General features: G+C 41.9%; 1 protein-coding gene across 4 annotated transcripts in view; it reads right to left on the bottom strand.

Annotated features, from left to right (window-relative positions):
• Positions 1-23378, bottom strand: part of LOC112453862 (regulating synaptic membrane exocytosis protein 2) — a 57908-nt gene that overhangs the window by 30547 nt on the left and 3983 nt on the right. For all 4 annotated transcript variants that reach the window (XR_003040670.1, XR_003040671.1, XR_003040669.1 and 1 more), the window contains exons 2-6: positions 21371-21575; positions 10970-11242; positions 10446-10673; positions 9904-10135; positions 916-1135 (exon numbers count right to left, since the gene is read on the bottom strand). Coding sequence is in view for 1 of the 4 variants with exons in the window: in XM_025014849.1 (XP_024870617.1) it covers positions 916-1135; positions 9904-10135; positions 10446-10673; positions 10970-11242; positions 21371-21575 (1158 nt within the window). In the remaining 3 variants the exon portion in view is untranslated. The remainder of the gene's footprint in view (positions 1-915; positions 1136-9903; positions 10136-10445; positions 10674-10969; positions 11243-21370; positions 21576-23378) is intronic.

Genomic DNA, 23378 nt, shown 5'->3' with positions numbered 1-23378 from the left:
TCAAGAACTTGCTCTCAACATTTTTTTATACTTCGATCAAAACAATATTGAAAACTTGGATATAAACTCGGATTTCCCATATCGTGTAAAAATGCAAACATATTTTAAGTAATCTGGTATTTAATTTAAAAAAGAGAGTTATAGTACGATAAATTAGAATAGTGTGCTCTCCGGCAAAATTTTGATTATATAAATTATAAAAAATATTCCATCAAAAGACAAGCTATTTTTCAATTTGTCGTACTTTTAATTACAGTACGCACGGTAGAGATTGATGTTTTTTTTACAAAATATGTAACAAAATAAATAAATATCTTCGTCCAATGATGCAACTTCTCTTACGTTATCACTTCCGTTTCTTGTTTAAACCGAAGCGTCGAATATGAGTGTCCCGCTTGACTTATTATAGTTAAAGATGTCCGAGTGTGTCTTTTGTTTCTGATACATATATTTCAATTAATACGATTTTGTGTAAAGTGTAATAATGAAAATCCCCAATCATAAAAGTTCATCATTCAATTTGTGTTCATTAAAAACTTCTGAAATAAAATGCACGGGGTTGCATCAGAGTTTTGATGATACAAGTATCGTATTTAATTCAACCTCAATGTTAATTTTTTTAAATGTAATACGAAAAAAGTGAGGGATAATAATTGATTATCACTTTCGTGTATCCTTAAAGCGTGTTGCAAATGTGTAATGATAATTATAACGAATATTCTTTTCGTGTTGCAGCGAAAAAGAAATCACCGTCTCGAACTTCTGCGATAGGGGATCTCCGCGACGAGACTCTCGAACGAACGTTTTTCGTTTTTATTCGCGTTACCGGTTAACGCGTTTTATCGCGTAAAATCGGCGCGAAAGTGAGAGAGAAAAAAGCGGCGCACACGATCGTCAGCCTCCTTTGAAACGCACCTCCTACTGTCGGCGCGCCACTCGTCGCCGCATCTTCGGAAGCTCCGTCTGACGAGAGTGCTCTCTTCTTTTCGCGGCTCTCGCGGTGGATGGTGGCCGTTATGCTCCACGGCCGTCATGCCCGCGTCCGACCCGTGGTGCCCATTGTGGGATCCGTTGTGCCTACGCCCACCACTGGACATCGATTTCGGACCTCCCGCGTGGTGGTAGTACCCCTTCCCTACAGTAGATCCAAAACGTTTCGTGTTTTTCTTTCTCCTGCTTTTCCCCTTTTCTCCCCTCTTCGAGCGCGTGCGCGGATTTTCTTTTTTTTTTTTTATCGCATCGCAAACTCTTAATTCTAGCTATGCCGATTCTCTCTCCCGCGCCTCTCTAGAGAGAAAAGAGCGTATCCTTTCGCGGTCTTCCTTCGAGATCTTCTCTCTGCGCACGCGTCCTGCTCCAATCTTACACGGCTTCTCGTTTTTCGGCGTTCGCGTTAATCTACGCACCGAAAACGAAAGCATTATCGTGTTTCGAGGATTAGCCTGTCATTATCTCGAGTCGAGTGCACCTTCCTGCGATGCCTCGCATTCCCCGCCCTGCCCGATATGTTTCTCCCTCTTTAACTCGCGTGTCAGCTCTGTGTGTGCGTTTTGTGTGTGGCAATATACCCTAACGGAAACGAGATAAGGCAGCGGTGCAAGCTTGCCCGCGATAAATGTGCTATAGACGACGTCTGAGAAGCGTTTAAGTAGAACCGTACGTCTGAATCTGCCTACGATTGGCACACGATTGGCGAGAGACGCAAAAAAAGTACGACTATATGCGTAAATTTGTGCAGGGATCGTGTGGTTGTGTGTGTACGTGTGCGCGTACGTGCATAACGATAATTACAGTCTCCTCTTGGCGAGATGTCCATCTAAAGTTCTGCATTGAGACGCTTTCTATTAAATTTCTTAGGACAGCAAGATTATAATGGTAGACATAACAAACTTTTATCCGTTTACACAAAAAAATTGGGCGAGACACAAAACACATGAAAAATTATCGTATAAACGAAAGATACAAATTTGGCCTCCGTAAAATCGTATTCAAATATCAAATCGATACATTTGTAATATCAATTACATCATTAATATCTGGAGAAAACAGTCTTGATATTTCCAAAATAACATTATCTTTATTTTCCCCGGAAGTTAAACTCTCTTGAACTTTGAAGAAAGTCTAAACGCTTATCGTACGGATGCCAAAGGTAGCACTGTTTAAAAACTTAATACAGAAAAATAAAATAAAATAAGACACATGAAACACAATCCCAATTCCAATCTTAAAAACGTAATTTTGCTGCAGCGTCATCATTCCGATTAAGTGGAAAGTAAGTATCTACGGATTTATGCGGATATCCAGATAATGCGTATATGCGAGCGAATGGAAAATCTCGAGACGTGGAGATATTTGTGGGAATTGTATGTGTGTACGCGTATATATTCTTGAGTAAAGTGTAGATAAAAATATACCTGTGCACGATTCATAGCCGTCCAAAGTAGAACAAATAAAGTCTATTACAATTTTCTGCCGATCGGTCGCATCACGTGACGTGCTAGTCACGGGCTTCTCTCTCGTAGAAAAAAAAAACTTGCTATTTTTTTTCACTATGCGTATCCCCGCGTTTTTCTCATGGCAACGCTAACGTGAATGTGTCCCTGAGGGCGCGGAAAGATAATTTTCTTCGCAAAGTGCAAGACAGTATAAAAGAAACCTAAACACAATTAAGTATGGACGGTATGTTGCCAATGAAGTTTCATCCTGAAATTGGATTAGCGAGACAGAATTTTAAAAGAGTTATCAAACCCCGCGCGAAGAGCACGAAAAAAAAATGCGTAAAAAAAAGTAACATAAAACGTATACGCGCGTAATCGAGCCACGAGAGTTAGATAAACCAGAAAGAGAAACAGTTTTCGGTCCCTATGCTCGATACGCACGACCGGTCGGCAGATATACGTACACACACATGCACACGCATACGCACAGATATACATATTATATATATGTATATGTAAGTATACATACAATTAGATATATGTGTAGCGATTAATATATAGCGAAAGTTGATTTGCTTGGTATTTTTATGTAATAAAATTATTAAGTACCGCGGGGAATTGCCGATTCATTCTGTCTGCCGCCTTCTCCCGCGTACCCCTGGAAGTCATCCCTAGTGGCAGCGGCTTTTGCCCTAAAAGCCGATCTCCCTTTAACTACACATTGCAACATATTGTTTGACTTACTGCTAATCATCGAAATGATATGCCTGGCCGCCGCGGTTCATCTACAGAATGATCAGAATCAGAAATGAGCTGGTGTATTTTATATATGTATATAAAAACACCGATGCGATATATCGAAAATATGGAATTATCTGTGCAAGATTTCGTGCTCGGTGTGTTTAAAACACAAGACGCAGACGTAAGTAGAAAGACTGAATGATAGACACGAAGGTACAACGAGCGGTTGAACATCTGTGAATGGGAAAAAGATCGCACAAAATAAAAATGCGAAAGCATATTATTCACTCAATTCAACGATTCTGAATTTACCGCGAACGGTATTATTTTACAACCATGCTACGAGAACATCACGAGATGCGAATAATTCTTTGACCTCGGACGATGTGTTGTGCAAGTCGTTATTCGCAGATAATTCTCTCGCTGAAAGAAATGTATCATTAATTTTGTCATGATTAAGTACTAAAAATCGTTAAAGAGTATTTTTGGATCGAAGAACGAATAAAAGGGACGTTAGGGAGAAGAAGTCTCGTTGTATATGTATATTGTCAGTACGTAGGCGACGAGTGCGATAAAAAAAAAAGTAGAGATTCGCGGTTCGTAAAACTAACAAATTGGTAATACGATCGCCACGAGAGAGCATCCTTATATCATTCAACGACACCTACATATCCGTGTTCCACGCGGCAGTGCGCATTTGATATCCGTGTGTCAATGCGATCTCTCAGCATTACGACATAACGAGAGACGATAAAAGCGGGAGAGCTGCTCCATTGATGACCGAAAGCGCGTGCGTAACAATGAAACCCGTCTGGTTACGAAAATTTCACGCTCGGTGTCCCAGAAACAATGAATTTAACTTCCACACGCACGCTAACGTAAATCGTAACCGAGACCGCGAAGTAAGAGCACACCAATGAGGCAGAGTGAAAGGAGAGGACCTTTACGTCGCGTATCCGCGCCTCGTCGCAAAGTAACGACCTGCATAAAAGACGTCGTCCGCGCCGTTCTCGGTACGCGAACGCAAAATGAGGAGCCTCGGGGCGACTGTCGATGGGCGTTTAAGCGCGCGTTTAAAGTAGGCGGAATAGTCACGCATCCGCAGGTACCTGACGACGCGAGGAGCGTGGTGGCATTTTCCGCCCGACGAGATACAGGCACGGGTAATAAATAGAAGAAGTGCGCGCGCCAGGGCGCGGTAACAGTAGCAGATGTCGTTGCGGCGAACGGAAAGAGGGACCGCGAAGTCACGCGTCGGGGAAAAGTGCAGAGAATCTTAATTTAAAAGTTAGATGACACCGACTCACCGCGTATAAATCACCCCAAGATTTTACCACCCCATTCCTGGCGCCGCCTCACGCCCACTTTCGCACCGCACCGCCGTCGTAGTCATCGTCGGCAGCGGCGGCGGTAGCGGCGGCGATATCTCGTTTGCGTTCCTATTTCTCGTGAAAAAAATTTCGCTGAGCTGCGGAAGTTCGACCGCGCGAGGAGCACGGGTAAAAACCGCGCCGACGAAGACTCATTACCGAGATAACGAAATTGGGTAAACTCGAAATGCCGAGTACACCTACCTCCTCTCGCTATCTCGCCGGTGAGCCGTGATCGATAACGGCGAGAGAGCGAGACTTTTTAGATATTACGGCGTTTAAGCGTGCGATTACTGTCGCATCGAGTCGCGCTATCAGCAGGTGTCAGAATTATTTTGGGTCTGGGTTTGTGTGGTTTTTCGCGCGCCGCAGGTGCGCGACTGCTGAAAACGGACTAGAAATCTTCATTAGCGTTGATTCCGACGCTGAGAAACGCGAGAATATGAACGGTGGAGAAGAGATTACTTAGAGACTAGACGAGAAGTGGATTATCGCTGGCCAGATCGATCGTGCGGCAAACGTTTCTCCTGGCAATTAATTTGCTCTGCAAATATCTCTCCTTCTTTCACCCCCTCCCCTCTCTGTCCTCGCGAGGAGACACGTTGCGTCTCGCGCTTGAATCCGGATTCCCCGCAGGTCCCCGTTAAAAAAAACGGGCGATCGCCCGGGTAACATATGAGCACACACGTAACTTACCTCGCTTCTACAAACTAATTATCTATTCACTAATTGTATTGTGCATCTACGAATGGGAGCAACAACACCACCGTCGGGCTAGCCCGTCGCTTCCCTCGCGCATTTAAAGCGATTCTCACATGTGATTACTCGTCGTTATTCGGTCTTAATTTACTTGCGTTACAATTGGCTGCGCGCAATCATTTCTGTTCGTAAGACTTTTCAAAGAAACATATTCGATTAGGTATACACTTCATCTTATCCCGAATATTTGTTACGGCCAGACGCTTCATGGCCATAGTTTTACTCTGATTCCTTAGAATCAAAAACCGCAAAAAGGCAAATAATCGGTTAAATTAAAATTGAAATTAACCGACATGGATGTGCGAAACCGATCGTCAATCTCGCCATCGGGCAGGCGTGTGATCGATCATCCAATGCACGTTGTATCCTTTTTTCCCCTTCATCTTATAGTTCGTTCAAATGATATTCACAACAAAGGCGATTAATTAATAGACATCGAGACTGTCACGCGTTCCCGCAGAGTTTACCGCGCATCGTTTCGTCGAAAAAAATACAGGGGGAAAAAAAAGTCGAGACTATCGGTCCGCATTACCGCTATTATTGGCATTTTTATTGAAGGTAGGCAGACCGTGCGTCACAACAGCATGGCGCGATGCGTGTCTTTGATACGCGTAACTCGCAGTCGTCAGTTTCTGTGGAGTAGCGACCGCTTGATTCCGGCCTCCGTGTTTATCCCCAAGCTATCGCGCAGCGATCAAGAGGAAATATCACGTAGCGACATATAGTATACACAGACAGTCGGCCTACTGTGTCTCCACCGACAGAAATAAACGTGGAGAAGCGGATATCTCAGGAAGGGGGGGTGAGGAAGAAAAGGTGACGGGATCAAAGCTGTGCGGCAAAATCTAAGCGGAGTTTGCTTTAACTATTTGCATCGCCGGATATACGGTAGGCGCGTATATGCGTAATGCACTCCGCGCCCACATGTTTGCGCATTTACATGAATCCGTAACTACCTGTATAAAATAAATATCACTTTAGTTTCTCGCTAAAGTATCACTTTAGTTTGCGCGAGAAGGCAATTTCGTTTAATTTCCATAGCGAGCAACATTACGGGACATTCACTTCTTCCTTAATTCCTCAGGCATATTAACCGAACGCTTTTCCATAAATTAATTGAATTAAAAGGCACGTACGCTTAACGCGTATTCGACATGGTTTAAATGACACGCAACATACGCAGTACTGTTAGAGCGTGAAAGTAAGGAGCAGTTACGACCGACTCAATTTCACACAATTTCTCTTTTATTGTACCGGCTGTCTATTTTTTCTGCGATAGATTCAACAACGTACTTTAATTCCTGCGTAAAAACTAATCTAGATGTGCGCGTTGCGCCAGATTTATGAATGAGCAAAAACTCCATATAAATAAATAAAAAAAAGAGAAAGATTAATACGGCACCGAAACCTTGTTCGTCCGACCGTCAAATTGCAATGTCTTCGGATTAAATTTATACGAAATACCGTCTACCCTCCGTCTCTACCTTCCTCGAGAAGATTCGATTCTGTTGTGTCGCGTGAGTACGTGACGCAAAAAAAAAAGAAAACTACTGCGGTGCATAAAACGCTACTCCGAGCGCTAATATAATTACGGTTATCGCGAGTACAGTACTCTCTCGTTTGTCACGAGGGCGATCAATCATGGAAAATGGTCGGCGCACGTTGCGCGGACAAATTAGTCTGTGAACTCCCACCGGAACCACTGTGTAACGCGCCGCGAAGGAAGGAAGAAAAAAAATAATGTAACGCGCATCGGTGTTTCCGTCCATCGATTTAAAAAGCGGTATCGTACGCAGTTTTCTCATTGCTCAGAAGTGGGGAAAATGTCAAAGTTTGTCCAGCCTCCGTTCATAAGTAACGAACGGCGCGGAGGGGTAACGAGGAATGTGGATTCACGTGATCTTCATTGTGCTCCCGATGACATTTCGTAACCCCGTTTCGCTAAACTACGTTGGTTTGGTTTATTTTCTTTTTTTTTTATTTATTATTTTTATTTTTTTTAAATTAACCTTATTGCTCAAGAACTCAAAGTTATGGTCGAATTAACTTCAAAAGTGAAGCTGCGGAAATGTTTAATCTTATTATGCATCGGTATTGTACGTGCCTTCAAACGCAGGGATTTGTCTCTCGAAATCAAAGGAAGTAAGTGATAAATCGGTTCGCGCTAACGAAACGAAGGGTCAGAAGTGCACTCGTAAATTCAGGAGTGCTGGAAGGAGAAATGATCTCCAAAATAATCATTCGACGGGTTCGAGGAAAGCACTGAGCCTTTGAGCCAGCGGTCCTTTTTTCTGACCAAGTCCTGGCCGGTTAGAGGTCGAAAACTATTCAGAAACGAAGAAGGGGCAGATGTTTGAATTCGCCCACGTGCTGGCCGCGTGACGTCACGGCCAGCGTGTGGGCGTAGCGAGGTACCAAGAAGGAAGAAGAGAGACGGGGTTGGAAATAGGAAGACCGCGGCGAAGGGTAGAAGGGTGAGAGGGAGGGAGGGAGAGAGGAGGGAGGGAGGGAGGAGGGAGGAAGAGAGGAGGGAGAGGGAGGGAAAGAGAGAGAAAAAGAGAGAGAGAGAAAGAGAGAGAGAGAAAAGCAAGCAGAGCGCAAGAGAGAGTTGGAAGGATGGGTGAGCGAGGGGCGAGAGGATGCCAAGGATCAATGCAACGGCGAGACCGGGAGGACAGAACCTGAGAATTCCCGCGGGATACATCGGCGCGACGCGGGACGCGATACACGATCGCGGTGCACTGATCGAGGATTTAAAAAGGACGGATGTCCTCTTATCTTTAAGAGATGTCCCTCCTCCCAATCGAAGAAGACACGTATGATCAGATCCGGTCAATACTTCGCGGCAGGATCGCTGGGAGGACCAGAAGGGCATCGAGCGCGCTGGCCATTATAAAATCGATACGTGCGCATCAAGTTATATAACGTGACATTTCACGTGTGCGTTACCATGCACGATGCACTCGCGTGGAAATTATTAAACGCGACCGTATTATTCGTCGCGATCTTGATTGCCATTCGCGTTGTCCGTGAAATTCGCACGAGGGTAACAGGGTTGCGCGCGTCTGGGTTAAACCCGGGTCGACTGATTCTCCCCGAGAGAGAAATTTTACGACGCCGTCTCGCACAAGATTTGATTTACGCTCAGTCATCGATCGATGTGTTATCGTGATTACACATGCGATGACCCAAGATGCTCAGACACGAATTTCGCACTAGGGATTCTGTTGTGCGATCGACGCAGAAACTCGGCGTATCCGACCTTCATCATATGGAAAAAGTGATGCGCGGCGAAGGTAGGCAGAATACAGTTTATTTCTGTACTCTGCGAGAGAAAGAGGGAGAAAGAGAGAAAGAGAGAAAGAGAGAGAGAGAGAGAGAGAGAGAGAGAGAGAAAGAGAGAACTTCACCCTACAGGTGCGCACCTGGATGAGTCGGTTCACAGTTCGTCGATCTCGCGTTTAATCAACTGTGAATCGCATACATACATCGCACACACGGCTCCCTTCCTCCAATTTTTGGGAACAAAACGTTCTCCACGAAAACAAACGCGACGCCAAAATATTACTGGATATGCGCATGAAATTTACGAGCTACTTTGATGACCAATTAAAGTACAGCTGATCTATTCCTTTATTGAAGTGTCTCATAATTGAAACGCGATGAAATCTTGCGTTTTTATTATATTTTGAAAAAAATGTAAAATTTTTATATATAAAATTAACTCACAAAGCATATAGATCTTCTTAATTTTTTTAGCTAACAGCAATCATGAAATAATTTCATTAATAAGGTTTAAACAAAAACTGTCGGAACAAAGAATTACATATATGTAATTGGATCTTTCTTTTATCCGTGTCGTGTAAGTATTAAATTAATTTAATAGCATTAAGTCATATTTAATACAAAATGTTCCGATTGATATTATATTTTATAAATACATGTTATCTTACTATCAAACACGAGCATTGGATCGATCGATTACACTTTCCATAACCGCCTTATGTACAAATATCGTAAATACGCGTTCTTTGTAAACCAAATATCTATTGACACGGAAAGACTAATCTTTTCTCGTGCATTTCTTTTGACTTTCAAGGGCAAAGCCGACTTTTCCGATCACCTGATGTTTCCATTGTACATTTTAGAATAAATTCAGCAGCGATTTGACCATTTTTAATTTTACTAATAGTATATTTTGCAAAAAATACCATTAGTTACAATTATCGCAATATTTGTAAAGTTTTATTTTATCAATTAATTAAAAAACTAATACAACAAATGAATAAAAAAAGACTCGACTGAAAGTACTTTATACAAACGCGTACTACTGTTATACCGTTATAAACCGTTTCGTATATATCACATAATTTGGATTAATCTAGATTATACTTTATGATACAAATAAATTAGCTTTAATTTTATAAGTTAAGTAAATTTTTAAAAGTTTTTATTGTGAAGAGTAGAACTCTTCTTCAAAGAATTCGAATAAAATTTATATTGCGAGTAATATCGATCAAATGAAGTACCTCGTTAATTTATATCGAGTGGGTGTATAATTAGAGATAAATATTGGGATTGGAGGATTCGCTTACCCTTCTCCGATTCGTCCGGCTCGTCGCTGGCGCACTCCGGTGTGCTTCGCTCTTCCTCACTGCTACTGAAACTTCTTTGTTGCGGGACGCCCACTGTTGATGCAGGTTGAGTGGGACGTCCGCCCTGCGTCTGATGTAACGAATGCTGCTGAGAGGGATGCACTGCAGTACGAACGGAGCCAGTCTCCATCGGTGTCTGACCATAAGTCATTCCAAGATCTGTACCTTGATCCTGCGTCAAATAATCGATATGTTACAAAACTCAAATATAATTGTCGTTAATTAATCGTAAAACATGGTACAATTTAAGAAACAAAAAAAATTTGTTGAGATTTGTTATTCGATGAAGAATTAAGGTAATTAACTAGCATTTTTATTTATAAAAATTTAAATTTTTTTAATTTTTTCCAGATAAATGTATATATAAAAAAAATTATACAGTTTTATTTTATTAAATTATATACTTATTATTACTTTGTTAAAAACGAAATTTGCAAATTTTAGACGAAACGTGATATCATTCGAAGTTATTGTTCTCTTACTTGATAAGTCGACCGTTGCCTCTGATAGTTCTGCGGATGTTGTCTCATCAGACCGTCGAGCTCGCCTCGGTATAAATTGGGATCGTCGTCAGGATAGACTGCAGGATGCCTCGGAGTTTGTTGCACCGGGTAAGAACCAACCACGTGGGGGGTTGGTAAAGTTCTCGCGTGAGGCGAAACGGACATTTCCACCCCACTGTCGCTCGTGGACATCCGGCGACCCGAGATCTGCAACCGCAGGAACACAGACTCACTGAGTGCTCGGTGTTATACGTCGCGAGGGCGCGGGCTGATAATCCTTCGGTTATGTGACGGGAACGCCTCGATCTCTTTCCTTCCGTTCGTAAATAAATAAATCGCGGAGATATCAAATGTGCGAATTATTGCGAACTTATCACGGTGCGACGTTACATATTCATGAGTGTAGGAGCATCCCGAGCATTTACGTGCGCAAAAATATATCTGCCTTGTAAATAAAAGAGTGCGTTCCGACAAGAATATCGGGCGAGCGAGGAGAACGTTACCTGCTCTTGCTGGGAGTACTGTCTCCTGAGAGGACAGTTTCCGCTTCTCTGTAATAACGGCAAATTCTCTTTCTCAGCCGCGCTGTGCGCCCTCTCGAGTTTCGGTCTTTTATCCCGAGTTTGGTCCGCGAGTCCCTGACGACCACCCACCTGCAAGTCCTCCTGCATTTGCCGCAGCAACGCGCTGTCCACGGCGCCTGTCTTCGACATCCATTGTCCAGTCTTCGAGAGAAGTTCCTGCTTCTTCCGGCAAAGTATGCACACCCATATCACCTGCAACCAGAAAAGTAGCGTTCTCCTGTTGACCGCGACTAAAAATAGCGCGAGCATCTTCTATTTGTAACTCGACACTGGGAGGGGATATTTCGGGACGAGTGCTCTTAAAGGACTTACACGGTGTGTGCTTTATTAAAGATTGCCAAGGGAACGAATGGGTGCGCAAAAATTTTATCTCTCCAAAGCGCGAAAGTATCTTGAAACTTATCGATCCAGGTCACCGCGTGCGGCCAGTGACGAGGATATTAATAGGAAATTACCTATAGGAAGTCGGCCGGTTACCAAGCTAATTGGAATGTATAAAGCGGCGTGAGATTGATTATAGAAGCGAAAGACACGCCAACTGGAGTAGCCTAGACAACGTATCCTATTTTACGGCTTACTTGTCGTTCTGGGCGCGTTATTTTTACGATAAACACAATCCGGGAAACGGAATCAAAAACGCGCTTTAAATCAAATAAGTACGGCGTGTATTTAGAACAATCGTATCCGCTCTGCTCCGCAAGGTTTGAAATCTCGCTGGTTTTACAAAGAGAAATTGTAAATTCCTCTCCAAGTTTCCGTCGTCGGACCGGGCCATTGCCTTGGGCTATATTCTTATGCAAATCCACACGGAGATCTGAGTAATGTTAAATTAAATTGAACAGATGCGAACGTAGAGCTGAGAAGTGTAACAAAAGAAATGCTCGCAGCGCATACGTAGACGATTAAAAGATAGTTACGATTTTTCTACGACCTTTTTTTATAAATCTTTATTAGTAAGAAAAAAATTCCTCTTTTTGCAAACGTTTATCAATTTGTCTTAAATGTTAATTCGCATTTTAATATAATAAAATGATATATAAAATAAATGTAAATCAAAGCCGTTTCCAAACTTACAAAAACGTGTATTCATAATTTATAATATTAATAATTGGAGGGGTAAAAACTATAGTGGTAAATTTTTTAAAATATTGACTCGGCATAGATGCAATTTATATATTGTATAGATTGCATCTATGCACATCGAGTCAATATATTAGAATACTTACACCACTATGGCTTTTACCCCTCCAATTATAACTCTGTATTATTTTTTAACGATATTTCTATTTTTGCATTTTCAGCTTTGTGAATATATGTCAAATATATTATGTATCTAATATTATTTAAATAATCTGTTTTTAAAGAGTAATACGAGCAAATTATTAGGTAATAATAAATATCTGCTAAAAAAACGTCTACTATATTCTCTTGTGATTATTAGTAATATATGTGATATTAGTACATTCTATTGTGATTACAAAGAAACAATAGCATAACTTAAGGCGGCATATTTAATAAGAGATTAATCGTTTCAATAAATTACCTATAGAAAGTGTGCATTCTTATACGCAACTGTTGTGTATCGAATATAATGAGGGTTCACAATTAGCGAACTACCGCTCGAATCAAGTAGTTTGCACTGTGAATAGGAACTAGTAGAATATTTCATCAAGATAGAGAGTGATGGATGGAGCGTTTAGTAGCAAACTACAAAACAATGCCTATGCAAACTCTCATCGATAACACTTTGCTGCCCACTCCGGCGTTACATTGAGAAAATCATGATGAGGATCAATGACGCTCCCAAATAATGTAGAATTGGAGGTTTCGTTATTCCCTGAGAACGGAGTGCCGCACGCGACAGGAAAAAACTTTAATTATTCTTGTAAGAATCCAAATTTAAAACATAAATTGACGTCAAATATGACAAACTTTATTTTACTTTCATGACGAATTTGTTGAGAGCTGAGAAAGTAAGTGCCTATCAACCTACTTCGTCTGAACGCTGCGTGCCGAGTGAACGTGATTCAGTATCATGAATTCGCTGTAGTTACTCTGTCAAACTCTGCCTCAAAAGAACATATAATTTCTGTAGCGGCATGTGGATAATATTGCGCGATATGTAATTTTAATAAATGCAGATAACTCCTCAATTCGCTATTGCAGTACTGTATGGTAATATTTACATATATAGGTCACATCTTTTTCTTACATTTAATCCCAAGTGAAATAATATCCCACATGCATTACAAAATTATTTTATTAGCTACGTATGAAAGTACACACAACTCTCTGCAATATCCATTAATTCTCAGCGCTGTTGAATAAAATTAGTCACTTAATAAAATTGCCAAATAAAGTATGTCCATAAAATATATCATTCGTACGAGCTATACTGAGATTGTTTCCCCTTTAATTCAATGAAAATTATGTTACACACACACATAATCAACTGCAACCATCAAGAATTTATTACAATGCTACACTCTATGATTTTCATAGACGAATACGAAGACGTTTAGACACTTGGGCATGTTTCTCCTGATTCGCACGTTTCGTCAAATGTTTCTTTAAGAATTATCGGAAAACTTTTGACATCATTTCGCAGCGGGGCTGTAAGCTTACCGTTCTAGAATCGGAAAGGAAAATTTCCAAGAGCGAGGTCGAAAGCTATGAGAGGTACGCACGGAGAACGCGGTAGAAGAAAACGAGTCGCGTACGTGTGCACTCAAGCTTGTTACCTCAAACCGCGACCACGAGACGAATTTCCCGGTGAATTCAAATACCATCGACGTCGCACGTGCGTACGACGATCGAGGTACGCTTAAGCGAGTATACCCCGACGAAGTACACCGACAATACCGCGATGCAAACTGACAGCACGTTTGTAAGGAAGAATCCGCCAGGAGTGAAGAAGAGAACAACGAAAATGCGGGGAAAGGGAGCTCGGAGCAAGGGAGGAAGCAACAGCAGCAGCAGCAAAGATAGATGTGGACGGGAAGAACTTGAAGAGCACTTCGTTGAGTTGCCTAGACAGCAATATGTCAAGAGTTCAACCCCTTTCTGCGGCCTCCCTTCGCCGGCGTCCTTCGTCCGCCAAAAATATTTCGTACGTATGTGTGACATATGTGAATTATCTGTCAATCTTAAAAAAAAGGAGAAGAAGGTCTCCCCCTCCCCTCGAACTGTCCCGCCTGCGCAATAATTCGAGAGAGTCCGGTGCCACGTAAACGATCAGTAATTCAGCGGATTGACCCGCATCGGTAATTTGCATTAATTAATTAGAGACAAATTAATTCAGATTACTTTATCACGACACTAAGTACGTAGTCCCACCGGCAGGGATACCGCCGCCAGCCGAGCCGAAATGGCAACGGCGATGACACACCGGCGTCGTCATCGACGCGTCCACGTCCCGATACTTCGAGCACGAGGAACGATCGATACACACAAGCTCGTACGAGTCAATCCGATAAGTCACTACGACGTCAACGTTACACGGCACGTAATATTCGCCAGAGAATCAACGTAATTCCGTCTTGACTTCAGAAAATGTGATCGATGCCAGCTTTGAATAATATATATATATATATATATGTATCCTGTCACACATGCCAAATTATCTCTTACCGGTAATATTGGTCGGAGAGAGAGAGAGGGAGAGAGAGGGGGAGGGAGGGAGGGAGGGAGGGAGGGAGGGAGAGAGAGAGAAAGAGAGAGAGAGAGAAAGAGACATTATTTAATAAATTACATAATTTGATCGTAAATCTCATTTAATTTATATATTTACGTATGTCCTAAAAAAGAAAAAAAATTTGATAATAAAAATACGCGTATTTATATTATTAAAATATAATTAAAAATGAGACAATATATATATACATATATGTATCCTATATATTCAATATACTCGTAATATCGTAACACCGTTCTTTCAGACCTTCCTCTTTGATCACTCGGAATGAACCCGAAACTAAATCAACTAAATCCGCAGTCTTGTCTAAAGGAGTTTCCGCTTTCTTGAATAAAGCATTGTTTTTCGAAGAAAATAGTTCTGTGAGACCGTCGCGCGTCGCGAGACAAAAGAACCGACTTCTTTATTGTCAGCAATCACCTGATGGATGAGAAAAACGTACGGAATGATAACGAAAAGAACACTATGACGCCAAGGGTTTCAGTCGCGCAACAATCGTCTACGTGTAGAACAACATCCGTACTTAGATCGCCCTTCAGATCCAAGTAGAGCTCGCTCCGTATGAGCTCTCTACCGTGGCACCGTATCGGGGGGGCACTTCGGAAGACCAAGCTGGAATCATGCTCGAGCATATAATACAGACGAAGTACGTGGGGAACGTGCACAAGTCCGGCTTTCGTAAATGACGGCCAAGCCTTTGAGGCAAGCTGACGCAATTACGAAGTGCTCTCGTTTTAGGAATCAGTTTGCACACACGAGTTCGGCGGAGTTTCAAATGATACCACCACCGGTTTCAGCGGATTATTGTGTACCACCGAAGGATGTTATTGTGCACGCCGCTATCAATCGTCAGTAAATCACATTGACGTAATTAACATAATGCGAAATTAACAACGTAAAGTAATACCAATAAACACGTATACACGTGCATCTACTTATGACTGATGATGATTTTTACGATGTTTCTGCGCGTGTAAAGGTGCCCAGATGCACAAACATTTAATGAGCGATAAAGATTTGTCTTAATGAGAATTTAAACTGTGCAGCTTCATACGCGAAACTCGTAGAATTCCTCGTCAAGTCCTTCACGTCGCGGAAATTGCGAGGATTTCGAAAGTTTACGAAACGCAATTTTATATACTCCGCTCCTTTTAATGACTTTGACTTTTGCACTTTTGCATCCTTCTGATAGGAAGCATAGATCTATATTAGCGTCAAGGGCTTATACTTTGTCCGGCGAACTTTTCAGGTGTCCTACATATAGAATGAGCGGTCGAGGGAGTCGTATTCCCAAGTCGCTGCTCCACGGAGAGCGTCAGTTGAGAAACGACAGATGCTGCCCGTAAGTCAAAGTACTGGGTTCTTAGCGAACTTTCGATCGTTAATACCCCATTGGGAATGTGTGTGTAGAGGATGTCGAGGCGCCACGAAAGTCGCATATATTTATTATCGTCTCACACACGTAACTCCTGTAATTCGTTTATGATTGCCGACGTGCGAGATGCAGCCGCTCTGAATTACTAAAGCGAGCGAGAAATATTTCAGTAAAAAGACACCGTTGTACCATACGTAAACTTCTGCAGATTAATGCTTGTTGTTAAATATTAAAGCAGTTTGTAACCTTTTTAAAATTTATCAAAGAGTTTGGAGGATCCGAGTACTCTCTAAGAAATATTTCATCGATGCTCCAGATTTCTTTGTAAAAAAAAAGAAAGAAAGAAAAGAAGCAAAATCCTAGCAACATCAAAAGACTATAAAAATAAACGAAGAACAAAGTATTTATTGATCATTGTAATATATATTACGACATCCGTCCCAATCCTTTCGAGCGAAAGAAAGCGAAGTAGAGAACTGCAGAAAACCGTGAATATCGCATCAAAACTGTAGAACGATATATAAATTTATTTTTAACATCGGCGCTTTTAAATAACGTAGCGAAATTTGCCAAAAGCGTAAGTGATAACAATGTTTCGAAATGATATTAAAATTCGTGTAAATGTTTGCTTTTCTTTCAAGTCATTTTTTAACACATTCATTTTTTAAAGCACCACCAATTATTTAAAAGCTAACGTCCGCGATATTGATTTCTTATTATTTTGCAACTGCATTTTGTATTAAAAAATATATTTTGGGAGTATTGTCTCAGTCGTTTTTCTCTTTGTCTATCTTCCTTAATATAATCTTAAAATAAGAAAGTACATAGTCACATCTAATCAAGAAAAATAAGCAAGTCACGTTATCAATGTCGACCCAGCATAACAGAAGCACGAGACAGGAAAAGGACCGTACAAGATCGCACATAATTTTGCACAATTCTGCGATATGAAAAATAAGGACGATCGGAATTAGAGTGGCCAGCAATCAATAATATAGATTATGGAAAACGATAAAATAGAGAAGTCGACAAGTATTTTAACGTTATACACATGTTCTCGTTGCGTCGTTCTCGTATATCTCCCGAACTACCTCGTGTCTTTCTAAATAACGCAAAATCTCGCAGGGGTGATTCCCCGCTATGTTACTGTCTGTGCTTGCGCGATAATAAAGTATTCGATAGAACCGATTTCGTGGCGCGAGCATGTGTAAGTCGCGTTTCAATCGCGGGGTATATCATCGGACGTATAGTCGATTTCCAGCGGAGGAGCTGCAACCCGAAGCGTAGATAAACAAAATGGTCGCAGAATGGGTCGTAAACGTCGCGTATTCTAGCCATCGACATTTTTATTATGACGTCGCTTTCCACATCGCCATTTAGGTATTGCAAATCACGTTTCATTCAGGAATGCTTTTGCTCTTTACGTCCACGAGACACTTATTCAGACATTTTCTTAATTCATTAGAGTTTAAAGTTCACAAGAAAAAATATTCGATTAAATATTTTCTGGCAAATTAATTCAATTGTAAAAATAAGGCAAACAGATAAAAAAAGATAATAAAAATAGATAACGTATAACATATTAGGTACGCTTGCAGTACATAGTTAGGATCTATATTGTAATAGCACGTTTCATGAGTAAGATCTAACACTCCATAAATAAATCCCGTAAGCAATAACAAGGCTCCTCGGTTCCGTTTCGAGGAACTTATTTCAAGAAGTAATCAAGTGCTCGACACGTCTCTCCAAGAGAGATTGTTTCTGTCTAGCAATTCGATGCCAATCTTCGTGTCGCGATTGCCATTGTAGATCGCATAACGGTTGTTCATAATGTCGCAGATCTTGTTATTCCGTCATCCCTCTTTTTCTTTCCCTCATTCTTATCGACTCTCTTTGCAAATGTCATCTTCGACGTCTACCCGGTAGCCTCGGCATCGAACGGCAGACGACAGACGAACTATCTATAAGTTCGCCGTCTTCCCGATGCCGCCGTAATTCGAGAGAACAACATACGATCCTTGAGTAAAACTGTGCGCATCGAGAAATCCCAGAAGAGCGTAGATTTGACGGATAGCGTATATTTTATTCCGCCCTTCCTTCCACTCCCCTTATATACCACCCTCTGCCGCCTCCTCCACCTCCACCGTGCTCCTCTACCACGCACCCTCCCTACCAAACTTAGATCAATATGTTGCGTCATGTACCCCCCCGTCCCTCCCTACCTCGCACACCGCCCAACGTCTCACCGTCCACCCAGCCACCCACTCCTCCGGCATCCCCGCGCTCCAACCACCCCCGGCACCCACTCCCTCCATGTGAACCAGCGCGACGAGTGACGTCACGCAGGGACGCGCCCCATTCATAGGCTCCCACGCAGCGTCCAGGCCGCGAGAACGGAAAAAAGAACGGGACAGAGGGAAAGAAAGAAACCCGTTGACGACCGACGGGCGACAACGACGACGCACAGACGTAGTCGGACGAGTAAATCGCTACGGATTGCGTATAAAACGAGCGGTCGGTATCGATTCTCTTCAAGTGAGACATTTAGATAGCTCTGTAATTTCGTTGTTTTCGCAACGGGACGCAATTAAACGGTCGACGCAACGCGACGCGACGCGACGCGATTGCGGAGTAGGACAGTTCCCGCTCATTTGAAACGAAGAAAGAACCCTCTTTTCCATTTCCCTGTCCCGCCGTTCCCGTCCACCGCCCCCATCGTTTCCACGGGCGCGGATCGATGATGTAACGACGCTCGCTCACGATGACGTTTGTCATTGTACTTGCGTGCGGCCATGACGGAGGCGTGCGTGCGTAGCGTGCGCGCACGTGTGCAACCCGCGGCGGCGGGGGTGGCGGCGGGAGGGGAGGTTTACTACAAAACACCCCACCTACCCCCGTGTCCGCCTAGGCTTATGCGCGCCCGACATTTCCGTGCCTGAGCGCCGTTAAATTTTACGCGGGCGCGCTCGTGAGCGTCATTGATCAGCGCCCGGATTACTTTTAATAATCCGGAAAATGGAGCTTTCTGTCTCCGCGCTGAAAGAGATGAAAGATGCAGCGGCGCTCGCGAAAGATAAAAGCTATTACATGTTCGCAGTAAAGAGGTGTCCTGCGCGAAATATCACACACACACACACACACGGCAGGCGAAACGTGTGATTCGCGCCGCGCGTATTATACCCAGAAATATTCTCTAGATTTCCTTTTAGTAATTATTTCGGTATTAAATCCGTAAATTATCTGTCACGAAACTGGGTCATTAAATAAAGCCAGAAGACACGGCGATCGATAAAATCAGTGCTCCAAGCTAAAAATAATAAGGAAGAAATCTAATATTATATTTCTATTTATTCAAATCTCTATATTTATGTTCGTACGCGTGCATAAGTCGCATATATATATTGCAGCTGCCTCTTATGTACGCCTATAAGTGAAATATCTCCAACGGCATACTTAAACGTATATCGCACATTCTTGCGTATGCGACACGGTAATAAATAGTACATAGTTACTACACCGTACGAGGAACCAATAGAATATATCTCATATGTTACTTCTATATATTATTAGTACAAGGATTACGCCGGAAAGGCTACGATTCGAATATGGTAGATCGATATTGTAATACCGCGCGAGGACGAGAACGTAACCACTCCGATGCGGAGATAAGAATAATATTTGCGCAAGTAGATAATCGCGTTAGAACGGTATACGGTGCAAATTCGACGAGCGTTAGTTTCTGTTTGCGAAAATCTGTACGGATCTCGGAGAATGTGATGGGCGCGGATAATAGCGAAGTTTTAAAAGCACACCCGCCGGCGTTCGTCCCGCGCGCGTCGAACTGCATATACGGTTACGTCCCGCTCGCCGGACGTTAATCTTTCATCTCTATACGGATGAAAATCCGGAAGATCGAAATTGCGCGAGTAGAAGCGAGTCGAAAACGGCGAAATAGACTCTCGACGAAATAAAGAGACAGAGCATCCGCGTGGCGGCTATTTACGCCCACGGATACCGTATTCATACCGCGATAAAGGGTTAATTGACGCACCGGCACGGGGATGATGACGCGCTACCGTAAGGTCAATTGTTTTGACGTATTCCGCTGTAAGCGTCCTCGGACGATACTCACCGATTATTATCTTTTACCCTGCTCTTAATTGTTCCCAGAAAACCCGACATTTGCCGCGGCTCCCGTATCACTGTCCGTCCAACGTTTCCCTCTCGTTTCGTTGCGATTCGATAACGCTGTCCGAGCTAAATTCCCCCTCCCCTTCCCTTCTCCATCAAATCATGCGTTATCTTCTTACATTATCTCCGCCATCGCGGAATACATGCGCGCTTAATGAGGCAATTGCGAAATTTCTGTCTGACCGGAGAACGAGGGGCTTGGCTTTCACATTCACACCGGCCGTCGAGATTTTATGAGAAGTACGGAAGAGAAAAATTGCACCAAAAAAAAAAAAGAAACGTTTCGACGGCGAGGCTAATTTGCGGAGCAGAACGGTACGCTGCATGTGTCAAATCTTTCTGAAGATCATGCAAAGGCTAGGTGTATCCGTACAATCCACCGCATTTAATCAACTGTGATTTTGAGTTGTGTTGTTCACCACATCACTAATCAATAAATTGTTCGTATCACGAGATTTATAAATTCGATAAACTCGTGTTGACTTTATCACTTATTCACCTGTTTCTTTGCTAAGGAACAAAGCTAAATAAAAAAGAAAAATAAAAAGTACTACGCCAAAGTTCAAGATAAAATCAAGACGACAATATTTTTTTATCTTTATATATTTATACATTCATAAAAAAGTCCGTTCTAACAGTGCGGGCTTAATGAGTTTATTTTCCACACTTCAGATGTTGCCTCGAGCAACACTCGTTTGCATCGCAAAGTAACATTTTTCGGTCTTTACGTGTCTTTTTTTCTTTTTAGTTATTTTGTTAAAATGATGTATATCCCTCATATGTTCTGTATCGCTCGACGAGGGTATTATTTACATCAGACGCGTTAATATCAACTTGATCGCCGGGCATCACACGCCGATGGGTATCTCTCTATTTTTATTTCCCGTGTGATCTTTTTACGCCGAGGCCTTCAAAAGGTTTCTCCACGGTGCGGCGATGTAATACGCGGAAAGAAAAGTGGCACGCGTCGGGACAGATACTCGCAACAACTCGATCAATCTGGCCCCCACGATTCTTCCGGCCGTTTATTCGCGTACTCCTTTTGCCCGTGCCCTCTTACCTTGCTTGACCGTAAAGTGACCTTTCCGCCGCAGCGTGCGCAGCATCGGATGTCGCAGTAGTTGCAGATGTGGCCGACGCCGTCGGCAAACTTGGTTTTCAGGCATATGTGACACGTGGCGTTCAGCTCAACCCCGGCCTTTTTCTGTTTCTCCGAACGCATCCGTATCGTTTCCTCGAGGACCTGCACCTCATCTTGCTTTCGTCTGCAAATCAATAATCAACTATTAAGAAAAAGCGAAATTTGAAAGAGCCGAAAGTTAAATGTATCGTACATATATAATCTATCACGTTTTGTTAGCACATATTAGTTTCATATTTTTTTTCCAGGCTTGAATGACGACGAGTTGTTGAAAATTTGAAACCGGCAATCTTTATGACATGGGAGAGTATAATCAAGAACAAGAAAAAAGAAACTAGAATAAAAAATGTATCCTATTTCTATCACTTCTGCAATATGATTTTAAACAGATTTCATGTTTAGTTAACAGCCTAACAGTCCAAAGATTTCTTAGTTTCCGTGTAGAATTACTTCTGACGATCTATACGAAGAAGGATGATTATAATCAATGTCTACGGGATAAACGACGGAAAATTAACAATACTGTCGTCGTATTCAATGTCCAACTGAATGCGTACTAGTAAAGCCAAGAAAATTACCGGCTTCTGATATGGAAGCCGCATTCCGCGAGGACGACAGCCGAATTTGTCAATCCTAATTCTACCATTTGCGGACTCCGACATTCTACCAAACCTCAAGATAACGAATCGCACCTAGATTTATTTTCGCTCCGTAAATCGCGCCTTAGAAACGTCTCCGAGCGGTTGCAATTTCTCCCTGAAAATGCGACGTGACGATGCCCGACGTCACCGTTGGTTGCGACTCTATTCCCGTTCCTACTCGCATTCATTAAACCAATTTAGGACCGTGTGTTTTGCATGCTTGAAATTAAGCTGGCGACTCTGTTAAAGTACGTCATTACCGAATGACTTAACGTCAATATCGACGATTGTATCGATATCGATATTGTTTACTACAAAGATTTAGACAAAATATCATATTGTATATCAATGTTATTTAATTAAATTAAATTTTAATTAAGCAAACTCTTTTATTATGCGCCATAGAACTAATCAAGAAAGGAAAACTGTTAAACCGAATTTAGATAACCTATTTATAATTTTTTAGTGTTATAAGACTATGGTATTAATTATCGTATTTATCAATCTTTTTCTTTTTGTATATATCATAATTAAAATAATAAGTTAGAGATAAATACAGCAAATAATTAAAATCACTTGCTGACAAATTATCATCACTCGTCAAGTTTAGACTGTTGTTGCAACTGATTTTTAATCGCATAAACTTTAAATAAGCGTGGTATAAAAGTATTTATATTTATCAACTTTCCGTTCGAATGCAACGCGCGTCACATTGTCAGAGGGAAAAAAAACAAAATTTATAAGCTTTAGTTGACAGTTATTGCAGCGCAATCGTCCGTTGAAAAACACGAAGCTATATATGTAAGGTCACATTTATTTCGTACCTGTCCGACCGTAATCGCATCTTTTGTTCTTTATGTACCTCCGTCAACTAATTACGCGAAGAGCTCTCGCAAAATGCAAGTGAAATTAATGAACCCTAAAGAGATGAAATAAACATCGCTTGTACAATAGACTCGACATCAGTATATTTAAAATATATCGCGGACCGCAGTCGAATAAACAGGACCGCGTTCTATTCATTAGAGAATCAGATCTGTCCGATCTTTTTCCCCGTTTGTACGTTCATTCCGCTTTCAGAGAGAAAGACAGAGGAGGGGAAGGCGAGAGAGAAAGAGAGCTTTTATTAATTATCGACTTTCATTTATGCCATAAAATAGGGCCGTTAAAATTACCTCACATTTATTCACGCAAAGCTTGAAAATCTAATTCGCGCGTGTGTGTATGTGTGTAAAGTGGATGTGTATATTTTTTCCGTTAGATATTCGGGGATTGAAGGCAGAAAT

The sequence above is a fragment of the Temnothorax curvispinosus genome, unplaced genomic scaffold, assembly GCF_003070985.1.
Source record: "Temnothorax curvispinosus isolate PA1 unplaced genomic scaffold, ASM307098v1 QBEX01004747.1, whole genome shotgun sequence".
Taxonomy (NCBI): domain Eukaryota; kingdom Metazoa; phylum Arthropoda; class Insecta; order Hymenoptera; family Formicidae; genus Temnothorax; species Temnothorax curvispinosus.
Note: the sequence above shows the minus strand (reverse complement) of the source record. Positions and strands in the feature narration are given on the sequence as shown.